General features: G+C 40.7%; 1 protein-coding gene across 1 annotated transcript in view; it reads right to left on the reverse strand.

Annotated features, from left to right (window-relative positions):
• LOC145414104 (uncharacterized) overlaps positions 1–16444 on the reverse strand; it is a 255196-nt gene that overhangs the window by 225970 nt on the left and 12782 nt on the right. Inside the window, exon 2 of the mRNA XM_080283663.1 lies at positions 8548–8687. Within this exon, the coding sequence (XP_080139789.1) occupies positions 8548–8687 (140 nt within the window). The remainder of the gene's footprint in view (positions 1–8547; positions 8688–16444) is intronic.

The raw sequence follows: 16444 nt of genomic DNA on the forward strand, positions 1-16444 counted from the left end.
GCATTATTGAGGGAGTACTGTATCACAATTCATTTAGCTTTCTTATTTGGATTTTTACATTAAAGAAACTATAAAATGATAACTGTACTACAGCTTTAAGACACATTAATACTAATAAGTAGGTAATGTCTTTGCCACTTGGAAAATCACAGGAAACATAAAGCACATACCACACTTTTAGTGCTTCCCTAAAATACCTAACACTCAATCAATAGACAAACAGTAAACACAACCTTTTAGCTTCTGAATCTAAGCCAAATCTTGGTAATGAATGAAATGCATGATGTACATAAGCGTTAGGTCATTACCCAAATAATAAAATACATTTATAGTTGAAAGTATCATACGTAAAATCTTGGCCACCGGATCAATAGCCATAAAGTGAAACAACATTTACCGTATATTTAAACATACAAAACATTTTGGTCATTAGCCAATTCAGGTCAGCCCAGCCAAAAGTTAGTGCATGAAGGAAAAAGTACACATGCTTTAATCCCTGAGAAGGGATTTAACCCACTAGCAGTCAAGGACTGTTCCTTATATACAGTACATCATACTGAAAACACTTTCCATGAAATAAAGCATGAATGAGAATTTCAGTGTATGCCAACCACATACACATGTAGTATAGTGTACTGTGGTGGCTCACATTACACACACTAAAAATTTTATGTTTTTCTAGATTTCAAGACAATCTTCAGTTAAGCACAGTACTGTATATCTTATTTACCTTGAAAAGCTAGGCATTGAAGATTCTGTGGTTGATGTGAGCAACGCTTCTTGGTCACAGCGCCTTCCACGCGATAGCTGAACGCGTGATAACAGGGGGTGTACACTCAACCCCCTGCTATCGCGCGTTCAGATATCGCGTTTATCTGCTATCGCGCGTTCAGATATCGCGTTTATCTGCTATCGCGCACACATCAAATGCACAACCATACATGCTATCACGCACCCCAAGACTGCTATCACGCGTCGAATTTGAAGACAGGCTAAGCGAAACTTATTCACACAGCACTTCATACGAGGTTTGCCGAGGATACGATGGTTAATCAGAACGGTAACGTGGTAAAATTGCCGACGATACCATGGGCATTTGGAATGCATCTGAACAGATTCCTGCCGAGGATACGACGGGCAAAACAGTGTGAACAAAACCCATTCGACTCGAAAAAATATATCGTACTACAGCATTGAAGTTTAGCCTAACACTGAATACTTATTAATACTGTATTTTAGAATAAATATCAATCGTTTGGAAACCCTTATAAAGAGTTATTATTTCCCATGCCGAGAAAACCGTGATGTCGATAAAGTAATCACGTGTTTACAACTGAGACGAGGCTCTGGCATCAGTATGAGGAACGTGTGTGATAACGTGCAAGTTTTGTTCCACTTAAATCTTCCTCGGCCGTTCCTGATACGATGTACTGTGTGATACCCCCTTTAGCTGTGGACACTAAGAAATCATGGAGACAGCTAAAGAGATCTGGCGGCAATTAAGCCACTCCTAAGCCTCAGAACCCATCAAACCACCCAAGCCTTAATCCTTATAAAAGTTTGATGGCCTTTTATGTTGTTTACTTAATCATTATGCAGTACTGTTATTAATAATATAATAATGCTTTATTTCATGTTCGAGGAGAAATTGGCAAGAAATCACAGGCATAAAGTGGTTAAACGTTAGAAAAATGGGCCACCGAAAAACCAATTAGAAATTTTCCCATTGATTGTTCAGTTCAGCTATCGGGTAGTGAGCTATCACGCGCTCTTGCTGTGACCAATTAGGTGCGATAGCAGGGGGCTGAGTGTGTATACATATATATATATATATATATATATATATATATATATATATATATATATATATATACAGTAATCACTCCAATATCCGGATCAATAGAGCCATCGGTAGGTTCGGATATTGGTTTTGTCCGGATATTGGGCCCCAGCTTATGGACTTGTACTTACGGACCCTAACACAGAGAAACACCTATACAACTCCCTCCGGACATGCATAGCACCTATTTAACACCCAAATCACACCAATAAGGCACATAAATGACTGAAATAAATGCAATAGACACATAAAATGTGGGTTTAGAAGTATGTTCATACATTAATAAACATTCTGGTACTTATGGACTCTAACCGAACCTAACCTAACCGAACCTAACCGAACTCTGAAAAACACATTCCTACTGCACATGCATGAGGTAAGTTTAGTATGGAAAGAAGTACAGTATGACACTTTCTGGTAAGTATAGTATGGGAAAAAATACAATATGAAACATTCTGGTAAATATAGTATGGAAAATAGTACAACATGAAACATTTTGGCTACTTACAGCAAGTCCCTGGCCACCTCGATGAATAACCGCCTCCTCTCGGACTCTGACAGTAAGAACGATTTCCTGAAGCACTTGCACTACACTCTTCCTGAAGTCTTGCACTGAACTTAGTCACTAACACACAGAAGTCCGTTCTTTTCACAGTGTTCACTTTAGTCCAAATAATGTTCCATTAAATTTAAGTGTTGCACATTAACTTTTCCCAAGCCATGGCGAAGAGCGAGGAGTCTTGTCGCGGTGAGAGACAGGCGGAAGTGGGGAGTGATGCAGCGGCGCTCTATCGGACGTCCGGAGGAATGACGAACCAAAACAATGCTCTCATGCGGCGCGCGCGGCAAGTTCAAATTACGGACGGCAAAAAATCGATTTTTTTTCCAATTTTTTTGGATTTTCGGACCATTTTGGGAATGTTTGATCCCAGGACGATAAGGTTCGGTTAGTGGGGATGTTCGGTTATTGGGCGTCCGGATATTAGAGGGATTACTGTATATATATATCTATAAACATACGGTACATCCCCCTAGTACACGAGTTCAGAGTACTCGATCCTCATTGTACACGAGGACCTATTTTTTTCAAATTTTAATGCATCTGTTAACAGTACGTGAATTAACCTCATTGTAAGCGAGGCGAAGAGTGGCCCAAATCCAGGGTTACCCCAAGGGCGCGACATTGCCATCCCAGGAAACACCAACCACCAGTGATGGAGAGTGGATACTTGTCTATGAGCCATTTCCTGGGAAGGATCAAGAGGATGATGCAATGTCTGAGGTGTCAGAAATAGACTTTGAAGGGTTTATGAAGGAAGTGAGTGCATTAGCTAGTGAAAGTGTCAAAAGTGCTGGTGACTAGAGTGGTGAGGAGGGTGATGTGTCGAGTGGTGCAGGAGTTGAACGCTAGGGTTCTGAGACAATTCGCCGTCAGACAATTCCCTGTTAGTATACTTATTATTAATTAATCAATACTTTAAGGGACATCAGTTCAGATTTTTGGATGAAAATGAAATTATGCATCAATCTACATGAAACTAAACTGGATAATAGCTATGATACCTACTTAAGCGTGTAGAAAGTTTCATGACGATACATGGAAAAAAGAACAAAATATTCACTAAAATCTTAATATATTTAACCCAACTTTCACTGACTACCACTCCTAAGTGAGTAAACATATAATCATTTTAATAATATCAGTGATTAAATCAATCATTTACAAATAAAGCTCAGGGATTAGTTTTCCCAAATATAGCTATTATCCAGTAAAATTTCATGTAAATTGATGCATAATTTCATTTTCAACCAAAAAAATAAACTGACTCCCCTTAATAACTATATTTTAGGGAGATCCATAAAAGTCAATGTTCAATAGCATAGGCTTTTGATATTATTTATTAGTTTCACCTTTAGTCAATATTGACTAAAGGTGCAACTAATAAATAATATCCAAAGCCTATGCTATTGAACACAGACTTTGATGGTTATTAAAGTATTGATTAATTAACAATAAGTATACTGTATTTATAGAATGATGGAGAATTGTCCAGGGTGCAAATTATCCGGATGGGGAATCGCCCATGTTTTGACAGGGAATTGTCTGACAGTGAATTGACTTGACGGTGAATTCTCTCCTGCACCACTCGACACACCACCCTCCTCACCAGCACTTTCAACACTTTCACTGGCTAATGCACACACTTCGTTCATAAACCCTTCAAAGTCTATTTCTGACACCTCAGACATTGCATCATCCTCTTGATCCTCCCCAGGAAATGGCTCATAGACAGGTATCCACTCTCCATCACTGGTGGTTTAATTAACTTGTTTCTTCCTCGCTGAAGTCGTCTTTGAATTATTCTAGCGTCATCCATAGCTGTCTTCTTTAATGATGGCCAATTGTCTTGTTATTGTTGTGATGGCAATTCGACTTGATGCCAGATTGTCCAGAAACTGAGTGATGCTGGAGACAATTCGCCTGTTGTCCTCTTGGGTTAAGGTGAGCAGCCATATTCTTGTTGGCTTACTTACGCCATATCCTAGTTGATTTAGTAAAGCCATAATCTTGTTGGTTTACTTTATCTTAGGTAATATGTCTTAGTTTCCCAGAACAGTACAATATTTAGGCCTGAAAGCAGTCTCAAGAGTTGCCCATGAAGGGGGATGCCACCCATATGTAATTTTTCCCATAAATTTATGTATTCAGAGTACGCGAATTCCTAGTACGCGGTCCTCTGCTGCCCATATAGCCATGTACTAGGGGGATGTACTGTGTGCGTGTATATATATATAAAACGATGAGAAAGGACTGCAGCTATAGACTTGGAGCGTGGAAATCGCAGACATAATAGGAAGAGGATAACTAGGCAGAACACAAACATCGTGGCAAAGTTAGGCTCTTTATTTGCTGACGTTTTGGAAAATACTTATTCCATCTTCAGAGCAAAATCTACAGATGAAAAATACAGCTATACACAAGACTAAAAACATGACGGTACAAAAACGAAGTCCATTAAAATACCGTGTTCGTAAATCAATAAGTAATAAAAACTAAAATGAATGAGGTAGGAGTAAGAAAGCAAAACGTATCTGTAAAATAGTAAGTGCGGTATTGTAAAAAAAAAAAAAAAAAAAAAAAAAAAAAAAAAAAACCTAGTGTGGAAAACAAAACAGTTCACAGGAAGCCATGTCACTAATCGAAGGATTAAAACGATATTGGTACAAAGCTTCCATAATGGGAAGGTCTGTGTCATTGTTGCTACCACCAAGAACTGTGAAGTGGGAATGAGAGAAAGGATGGTCATGTTGTTGTGAGTGGTCCCGTATTGCTGAGTGTGGTGGATTGGTGATTAACTGGCCTGTTCGAACTGAATGACCTAAGTGTTCATGGATTCATGTCTTTAGGTGTCCTTTCGTTTTACCTATACATGCCACCCAACAGCTGGCACACGTGAAGAGGTAAACAACGGATGCTTGTAAGTGTGAGGGAATGGTGTATTTTACCTTGAAAAAACTCTGGATTTTTTTTGGGTTTTAAACACAACTCTAAGTGATACTTGTGGGAAGTGTTCAGCTAGAAGTTTTTAAAGTTTGTTCCTCAGTGTGAAGCTAAGGGGTCTGGTGTATGTTATGGGAAAGTATATGTTTCTCGGAACAGTAATGATTTGGACCTTTGAAGCCATGAGGAATTTATTAAGGGTCTTACCAATGTACATTTCGGTGAATCTTTTGTTGTTTAAAAATGGTTTCTCACCTCCCTCCTTCTCCCAGCCACTTATACTCGCATTACTTCCATCCTCTATGTTCAACAATTCCTTAAAGTGTTCTTTCCATCTGCTCACTTTTTCTCCCTTCTCCACTAGTAATCTACCATTTTTATCTTTCACTCCCCTCCTAACCTCACTTCCACCCTGTCTTACTCTCTTCACCTCTTTCCAGAACATGTTCTTACAGTCCCTCCACTTTACACTCAAATTCCTTATCCACTCTCTTCTTACTCTCTCTTACTAATCTTTTCACCTCTCTCTTTCTTTCTACATATAACTCTCTCTTCCGCCTCTCAACTTGTTCCACGCCCCTATTTCTCATCCATTCATTGTATGCTTTCTTCTTTTGTGCCACAGCCTGTCTCACCTCTTCAGTCCACCACGCTGTTCCTTGCACCCCCCCTGCGTCTTCTCTTCCTCCCACACACCACATCACACGCTGCACATATTTCTTCTGTAAATATCCTGCACACACCTTCCACATCCCCCATCTGCTCCAATTCATATTTGCCCAATCGTTCCTCCACTTCTCTCTTATACTCTGCCTTTTTCTAATCCTCTTGTAACCTTTCCACTCTCCTTGCAACTACTCCTTCCTCTCGTCTTTCCCTTCTTCTATTTCTCCATCTTACTTGTATCCTAATTCTGGCCACCACCAAGTAGTGGTCAGAAAGTCCACTCCCCCAACCTCTATAAGCTCTTGCATCCATTACACATCTTCGCATCCTTTCATCCACAAACACATAATCAATCATTGCCTTCCTTTCATTCAGTTCACCACCCACCCTTCTCATCACTCGCCATGTATACCTGTGGATCATTTTATGCCTGAAGAGGGTATTGGCTATCACCAACTCCCTCCTGGCACAAATGTCCACTAACGCACTCCCATTCTCATCTATCTCAGCAGGCACACCCCACTCACCAACTATTGTATCCACCTTCACATTCCCTACTTTACCATTCATATCACTGATCAAAAACACTCTCTCATTCCTTCCAAACTTTTCCATGCACACTTCCACATTTGTCCAGAACTCTTCTCTCACTCTGCTAGCACGATCTTGCGTTGGTGCATACACACACACAATTGCCCACATTTGTATTCCAACTTTCAACCTAACCCACACAATCCTTGACCCAACTGATCCATACTGTCTTATGCTCTTCTTCCATCTTTTACTCACAACTATACATACTCCTTCTTTTGCCCTCTCATTCTCACCTACTCCTGCACATATACCCCATCCATACTCCCATTCTCTCACAGTTTCTCCTCTCCATTTTGTTTCAGTTATTAAACATACATCCACTTTCACACCCTCAAGCACCTGGACAATCTCTCTCTCTTTCACCTCATCATTAGCTCCTCTTACATTCCATGTTGCCATTACCAAGTCCTTTGTCCGGTCCTGGGTCGTCATCGTTTGGTCAGTCCTTGTCCGAGGCTTCTTGTTTGTCTTTTTAGTTAGTTGTTTTCCCGGGAGGGGCACTAACCCTCCGCCAACCCTTTTAGTCGCCTTTTACGACAAGCAGAGATACTGGGGGAGTATTCTTGAAAAAACCCCTTACCCCCAGGGGGGTAAACACTGAATGAAATTTTCAATAAATGTAATTTCTATGTTTCTTCCGTCCATATCCAATATCCCGATATCGACAGTAAATACTGATATTGGTTTGGTATCAGAAAAATGCAAATATTGGTGATAAATTGGTTCAGCAAATCCTATTGGTAAAAGCACTAACTGTACACATGGAAATTTATAAAAATGATGAGAATTAACAAAAGTGGCACCAGACCCAGTCGTGAGACTGACCGGGCAATTTTCCCCCCTGCCAAAACTACAAAAAAAACTGGGTTAGAGTATTTAACCCTTCAATGGCCACCAGTGTCAAGCAATGTTTTACTGTAAACATGCCGGTGATGTCATTTTAAAGCGAGCTATAAAAAACTGTGAACAATTACAGGAGGGGAATGAAGGTCACAAGTACATTTACCCCACCCTACTTGACCATCCCAAGCACTCAGGTGGTCACTTTTCCTCAGATGTTTTCATCCAAATGTGTACATGTTCATGGCATGTGATCAGTAACTTTATTTTATCTTCCACAAATCAGAAGATGAGTTTAGGAAGTTAAAAAACAGATTGCCAGGTGTGCCAGAATATTCTGTTCACATCTGTAAGAAATTCATTTTAGAACTCCGAAAAAATGGTCCCGGGACTGGCCAGGGAAGCATGCAAATGTCTGAACCCACAATCACTGGGGGATTAAAAAAGTCATCTCATCTTAACTGTCAGGACCAACTTGTCTAGCACCGGGTTCCTATGCTTCTCGTGGGGCGACATAGGATTGGATGATGGATGGATGGATGGACAAATATACAACCATGTATACTAAAATTTCTCATTCAAAAAGCCCACGTTGGAGGAGACTTGACTGCACTTTCCTGCCAGACTTGTAAAGAAGTGCTTGTTAGTGCTCCTGAATGTGTGGGAATTGTAATGCTTTATGGTAATGAAACCTAGAAGTAAGGTCACATGCTTAAGTTTGAGTGCGCAGAGAGAAGGATATCTAGAAGGATCTGGAAATTTACTACATGAAATACAGTATTTACAATTTTGCTGAATAACACATTTAAAATGTTGTCTGAAAAAGGAGGATAGTGTAATCCACTTGGTAATAGTATAGTTCCATGAACTGCATTGCAGAAAATGTGTGAGAAGGGACTTCATGGCAGCAGTAACTGTCATAAACACCTAGTTAACAGTCAGAATGAACAGGATGGAAATTTAGTACCTGTCTTGGATCAACGATGTAAAAAAAAAAAAAAAAAAAAAAAAAAAAAAAAATCTATTAGAAGCATGAAGTACTATAATGAAGATACACAACGCACAAATACAGACATATTAATTAAAAGTAAACAGTCGAACCAACCTGTTAAATTCCTTGGAGACATCTAAATCTGCCTGGATAGGTTTGGGCTTCTTTGTGGTAGGCTTGGGTTTGTTGTCATCCACTACAACCCGTACCACTTTCTCCCCAGGCCCCGGCAAGCTTGTTGATTGTTTCTTCTCCTGAGGTTTGGTGAAACATGGATCACTCATAAGTACTAAAGCAGAAAATCAGCAGGAAAAATTCAGTAAAACAATATAAGAATATAAACAAAATTTCAAGTTGTACTATCTGCCTTCTTGTTAACTGTGAATTATAAGGTGAATGCTAGAGGGACTTTTCAGGAAAAAGAAAAGCCATAACCACCAAAAAAACAACAGTCTAATTAGTTAACTATTAAGAAACAAATTGGTTCAGTGGTTAATTCAGGAAACTTTATTTTAGTTGGTCAAAATCACCCATCTTCACACCCAGTCAATGAAATCAAGATACCCTATAATCAGTTCACACCAGTGAGATAAATATTGCTCCACTGAGGTTCATCCACTGCCATTCAGGCTCACTCAGTTCTATTCAAGCCATTCTAATCCAGTCATATAAATTCTGATTAACGTCTTCCATGACCAACTAGGCCTAGGTCCCTTCAGGACTACCAATTTCACTTTAGGTCTATCAAGCACATCATGCCTATTTTGGCCTAGTCAATTGATTTCAGGTCAGTTTAGAGGCAATTCACAATCAGCTATGTCCATTCAGATCCAATTAGGCCCAGTCAGACCCTTCACCACCAACAGGGTCTCCTCAGACCAATTTTGGGCCAGTCACATTCATTCCAATCAGCTTAGATCCATTTTAATTGAGATGCGCACTGTAGTCAGGGCACAAGCGCCGTCGAGCCCAGATCAGAGTTGCCAGTACAGTCGACCCTCGAATCAAAGGACTAATAAAGAGGAATGGGTGTCCGTTGCTCGAAAATGAAGGGAAAAATAGCCTAAAACTCAAAAAATAGCAAAAGAAATACAATGACATCGAAGATGAGGTGCAGCAATGCTATCACAGAGTAGTTTACCTCACAAAACCCCGTTTTCTATGGACCCATTATATTACGATTTGCTTCACGGTGTACAGTAGAGTCTTCATACAACATGAGATAGGTTATGCAGAACCTTGTACAAAATCAATTTTGTGCTAAAATGTGACATACATTTACACGTAAAATAGGGAACTTTGCTTCTAGGAGCCCCTTATTTTTCACTGGAAACATATTTGAAGACAATTACAAATGTCAGCCATAAGACGTCCAAGAAGTTTGTTTATATTACAACCTCACTGACTTGACACATCAGTGCATTCTAACCTAACCTAACTGACTAGTTTTGTCCCCTAATACTCCCAATAAAAATTTTAACCACCAAGGATTGCCAAAAAAGCCTCCTGAAAGACCTAATTACCATTTAAGCAAAAACTTCTGACCTAATCAACATGTGAATAATGGCCTCCCAGAATCATGCATATTTCATCGAGTCATTTTCAGCCCACTTATTTAAAAAAAAAAAAAAAAAAAAGTGTGAAACCATTTTTAAGTAAGTGGGGGTGCCCATCATCCACCCACTTAGTGTAGTGGTACCCTGATTTTAGGGTAGCTGTACTTTGAGAGTCAAACCAAATGATTTCCTGTAAACCAGGAAATCATTTACAACATTGGGTGGTAACCTGATACCCAACCAACACGTGTTCCCTACGTGACAGTATGTGGGTTGGCGGAGGGTTAGTGCCCCTCCCTGGAAAACAACTAACTAAAAATACGAACAAGAGGCCTCGGACAAGGACTAACCAAAAGATGACGACTAAGGACCGTACAAAGGACGTGATACAGATGGCGACCTGGAATGTACGGGGTGCGAATTATAAGGTGAAAGAGAGAGAGATTGTCCGGGTGCTTGTGGGTGTGAAAGTGGATGTATGTGAATTAACTGAAACTAAAAGAAAAGGTGAGAGTATGAGAAAATGGGAGTATGGATGGGGGATATGTGCAGGAGTAGGTGAGAATGGGAGGGCAAAAGACGGAGTGTGTATTGGTGTGAGTAACAGATGTAAGGAGAATATAATAAAGTATGGATCAGTTGGTTCAAGGATTGTGTGGGTAAGACAAAGTTGGACTACAAATGTGGGCGATTGTGTGCGTGTATGTGCCAACACAAGATCGTGCAAGCAGAGTGAGAGAAGAGTTCTGGACAAATGTGGAAGTGTGCATGGAAAAGTTTGAAAGGAATGAGAGAGTGTTTTTGATCGGTGATATGAATGGTAAAGTAGGGAATGTGAAGGTGGATGGAGCTGCTGGTGAGTGGGGTGTGCCTGCAGAGACAGATGAGAATGGCAGTGCGTTAGTGGGCATTTGTGCCAGGAGGGGTTGGTGATAGCCCATACCCTCTTCAGGCACAAGATGATCCACAGATATACATGACGAGTGATGAGAAGGGTGGGTGGTGAACTGAATGAAATGAAGGCAATAACTGATTATGTGTGTGGATGAAAGGATGCAAAGATGTGTAATGGATACAAGAGCATATCGAGGTTGGGGGAGTGGACTTTCTGACAACCACTTGGTGGTGGTCAGAATCAAGGTCCAAGTAAAATGGACAAATAGAAGAAGGGAAGGACGGAAGGAAGAAGTATATGTAAGAAGAGTGAAAAGGTCACAAGAGGATGAGAAAAAGGCAGAATATAAGAGAGAAGTGGAGGAACGATTGGGTAAATATGAGTTGGAGCAGACAGGGGACGTAGAAGGTGTGTGCAAGATATTCACAGAGGCTCTTCCTACTTCTCCCATCTCTCCTGTCACTTCTTATTGCTTTTCTTTCCTTTACAGGTGGCTTTACATTGAGTGACATGCCAAAAGGTTTCCTGTAAGCCAGGAAACCATTTACAATGCTGGGTGGTAACCATATAACCAAATCTTACGTGCTCCCTACGTGTTAACAAGTTGGTTGGTGGAGGGTTTATACCCCTCCCTGTAAAACAAACAACTCAAAGTCAAATGGCCACCCCTCACGGGATTATGGCGTTTGGCAATAGATAGATAGATAGAAATATGTGCAGCATGTGAGGTAGTGTGCGGGGCAGAGAGAAGACGAAGGGGGGTTGAACGGCACGGTGGAACAAAGAGGTGAGACTGGCTGTGGCACATAAGAAAGCATATAATGAATGGATGAGAAATAGGGGGGTGGAAGAAGTGGAGAGACGGAAGAGAGAGTTATATGTAGAAAGGAAGAGAGAGGTGAAAAGATTAGTAAGAGAGAGTAAGAAGAAAGTGGACGAGGAATTTGGAAGGAATATGAGTGTAAAGTGGAGGGACTGTAAGAAAATGTTCTGGAAAGAGGTAAAGTGAGTCAGACAGGGTAGCAATGAAGTTAGTAGGGGAGTGAAAGATAAAAATGGTAGATTACTACTGGAGATGGGGGAAAAGGTGAGCACAAAGAGAGAACACTTTAATGAACTGTTGAACAAAGAGAATGAAAGTAATGTGAGTATAAGTGGCTGGGGAATGGCTGGGAGACGGAGGGAGGTGAGAACACAGGAAGGAATCAGTAGGATGGAAGTTGTGGAAGCACTGAAGAAAGTCAAAATGGGGAACGCCCCAGGAATTGATGGAGTGTGTGGTGAAATGCTGAAGCATGGGGGAGAGATAGTAGTAGAATGGATGCGGATGATGTGCAGATTGGCCTGGGAGGAAGGTAAAGTCCCGGATGATTGGAAGTCGGGTATAATTACTCCCTTGTGCAAAAGGGAAGGGGAAAGAGAAGTGTGTGGTAATCATAGGGGCATTTGTCTTCTTAGTGTAATAGGAAAAGTATACGGTATGATACTTATTGACAGAGTTAGGGAAAAACAGGGGAATTAGTTGGAGAAGAACAGGGAGGCTTTAGGGAGGCACGAGGTTGTGCAGACCAGATATTCATTCTTAGATCTTTAGTAGAAAAGTTTCCAAAGAAGGGAAAGAAGTTGTATGCGGCCTTCATGGATTTGGAGAAAGCATATGACAGGGTGGATAGACAAGGATTGTGGAGAGTATTAAGAATATATGGAGTAGATGGGAAGTTGTTGAATGCTGTGATGAGTATGTATGAGGGTGCTAAGGCTGCAGTGCGTGTGGATGATGAACTGAGTGAGTTTGTCTATTTGAAGGTTGGGTTGAAACAGGGATGTGTCATGTCTCCATGGTTGTTCAATCTGTCTATGGATGGTATTATAAGTGAGATAAAAGGTAGGGTAGTAGATGTTGGAGTGGCCCTAATGAGTGACGGCAGTGTTTGGAAACTCGCTGTACTGTTGTTTGCAGATGATACTGTGTTGTTAATGAAGACAAAGGGGAGCTGCAAGGCATGGTGGATGAGTCTGGGAGTGTGTGTAAGAAACGGAATTTAAAGGTGAATGTTGGGAAGAGTAAAGTGATGGTCTTTGAGACAGGTGAAGTCAGTGAATGCACAGTGAGGCTGGATGATGGGGATTTGAAAAATGTGGGTATGTTTAAGTACTTGGGTAGTGTGATGAGTAAGGATGGAAGTTTGGAGAGTGAAGTGCTGAAAGGGTGCAACAAGGAAGAAAGGTTTTGCTGGTTCCTTGAAGGCAGAGGTAAGAAACAGGGAAGTGAACATGGAAGTGAAAAAATTATTACATGACAGTATTGTGGTACCAACTCTGACGTATGAAAGTAAAGCTTGGATGCTGTTGGACGGACACAAGTCAAAATTGAGAGCAGTGGAAATGAGTTATATGAGAGGAGTCTGTGGAGTCACATGGAAAGACAGACTGACAAATGTGGATGTGAAGGAGTGTTGTGGTGTGGATATGGGTGTTGATAGGATGCATTAGGAGAAACACACTGAGGTGGTTTGGCCATGTGGAGAGGATGGAGAGTGAGAGACTGAGAAGGAGAGTGTATGTGAGAGAGGTAAGGGGGAGAGAGGGAAGGAATGGCCAAGGATGAGATGGAGGGATGGAGTGGAAAGTACATGTGAGAAAGGGGTGTGAACTGGGAGCAGGGCAGTGACATGGCGAGGGACAGGGTGACATGGAGGGGATTTGTTTGTGGCCACCCCATATAGGGGATTAAGGCATCTGGCAATAGACAGATAGATTATTTATCAACAATAAATGAAAAAAACTATACTGAAGTCGTCAGCATGGAGTGATTGCGTACTTCTCATATCTTAGATACACACGAATTTGGTAAACGTGAATAATAAATGTCAGCCAAGCAGTATAATCTGTATGACAGTACAATATACAGTAATTCACAAAAACTAAATTCACATAATGATCTTACCTATTTACGTCAACACGTAGTGTCTTCATCTACCGTAAGAGCCAAATTTTCTCTACCAAATACAGTCAGTCTGTAGCAAAGGTCAGGCACAATGCTTTTCTTTTCTTTTTTCTTTCACACGTTGCACCCAAAGTGAAAAAATGAATTTTACTGCTCCTTCATCATTAACTCCCCCCCCCCCCAACAAAGAAACTATCCACACTGTAAACACACCTGAGTCATTTCATATCTGATTGTTTGCCTATCTAAACTCCTACACCACATGCCACTACGTCCATCAATTTTACACTTTCCTATGGAATAAATGCTTTCCTGTGTTCATAGCACTTTCAGGATGCTTAGGCATAACTAAAGTTAGTTTGGAACCATGTGCTCTGAGTTCTGAGAGGATATAAGGAGCAAGGAAATAAGCAAATAAATGCTTATCACAGCAGTGATACACACAAAAGTGATGCAGGCAGTGGCAGGTGGTATGGGACATCGGTCACGTGGGTAGGTACCATACTGTCTTAAAGTAATTTTTTATGTTCAACTACAGTATCACGTATTTTTGTACCTGTAAAGAGAAATACTGTATGTAGGTGGTGGTGACCATCATCCACTCACTTGATGTAGTGCTACCTACTTCTTCCTTAGCCTTTATCATTCTTTTCCTGTCCCTGCCCTCCTCCCTTCTTATTTCTCCCGTCTTTCCTGTCAGTTCTTTTCACTTTTCTTTCCTTTACAGGTGGCTTTACATTGAGTGACAAGCCAAATGGTTTCCTGTAAGCCAAGAAACCATTTTACAACGCTGGATGGTAACCATATAACCAAACCATATGTGCTCCCCACATGTCAACAAGTGGGTTGGTGGAGGGTTAGTGCCCCTCCCCGTAAAACAAATAGCTCAAAGTCAAATGGCCACCCCTTACGGGATTATAGCATCTGGCAACAGACAGACAGATAGTTAGAAATAACAAACTTTCAATTACGGACTAATGACCGGTGTCTGGAGCAATTCTCTGCCAGCAGATATTGTCCGTTGCTTCCAAAATCTGTTGATTACGGGTCCATAGAATTAAGGGTCGACTGTACTTCATTTTTCCTCAGCGTTTCCTCTATCCAACAACAGGTTGTATATGCCCTTCTGATTATTTTCTTATGGTCTATGAGCCCTGAAACACCAGCGATTTTTCAGCTTTATACACCGTTAAATACAGCATTGTCACAATGCGCTGGAGTATGGGCACAAGCTCCACTTTCCCTTTAAACCAGGAGTAGGTTGGTGTGTGTGGGCAGCCATGTTTCCTTCTCACACTATACCCGCCACTCATGTCTCTCCCACGCACCATGCCAGTGGATCTCAGCAGCCAATGATAATTCGCTCTGACTGAGCTAGCTTTGTCAGTGGGTGACTGTTGACAACACCCAGTCTCTTCCGCACGCCTTTTGTGAAAAGAATGCTGCAAATGCTCCATTATTTTTGTTGATTTTGCAAGGGTTGGTGAGTACTGCATTAGTGTTACACTCCCCTTTCTTCTGACCTTCAGTCTCTCTCTCTCCCTCTTTTTCCTTTTTTATGCATGCCTGTCACCCTGTTATACCTATTCTAATCTTTTTATTATTATGATATAGTGGTATTATTAAGAGCATTGTTGAATAATTTTTTTTATTATTATTTACCATTATCATATGAATTATTTTCATGTGTATGCTACTATTATGGCATTATTTTAACATCTATTCTTAAGTGTTGTAATGTCAATGGTTAGGGGAAAAAAAAAAAAAAAAAAAAAAAAAATGATTTCAGCGGTAAACGAGATATGATTTTGCAAAATAACAAGAGCCACATTACCTGACGTTTTATGCTGCAGCAAAGGCATAAAGCAAAATAATGAAATAATTTTGGGATATATATTAGAGGGATAAATTTCCTTTAAAATGGTGCAAACTAGACTGAATTCATATGGGTGGTTTGGAAGATCTTGCTGTCTGAAAACTTTACATGCGTTTCTCATATTTTTTTAAAAGAGGCGCTTGTGCCCTTACTACAGCGCGTGCCTCAATTCGGTCAGCCCTTTTAGAACTCAGACCCAACTATATCATCTCATGGCTATTTCAGACAATATAGGACCTATCAGGTCACTTAAGATCTAACAGGTAAAAAATACTTTAGTCAACTGACTCCTGCCAATTCTATAAAGACATGCACTGAAAATCGGTCCTCTCATAAATCTGACATCACATGATGACTTTCAGACGTCAACTCAGGTCTTTCAGGATTGGATGGGGTGGGCTGAGATGTGTCAGCAGTATGAGATGGGAAGGGATCAAATCTTTCAGGACTGGCTGGGATGGATACAGATGAATGTGAGGGATGGGATGAAAATCGATTAGGTCTTTTCAGACTGGGCAGGATGGGATGGGAATTGATCAGATCTGTCAGATTTGGACTGGATGGAATGGGAAGCAATCAAGTATTTCAGAACTGGACAGGATTGGATGGAAGCAATCAGGTCTTTCACGACTGCGCATAATGGGATGGAAAGGGGTTAGGTGGCAGGAAAAGACTGGAAGTACAGGAGGCTCTCATTATAAGTTGGCTTTCTTTTATATTCATACCAGAGTAAATTA

The sequence above is a fragment of the Coenobita brevimanus genome, chromosome 98 (assembly GCF_032717465.1).
Source record: "Coenobita brevimanus isolate Jiangsu-jjx chromosome 98, ASM3271746v2, whole genome shotgun sequence".
NCBI classification, from domain to species: domain Eukaryota; kingdom Metazoa; phylum Arthropoda; class Malacostraca; order Decapoda; family Coenobitidae; genus Coenobita; species Coenobita brevimanus.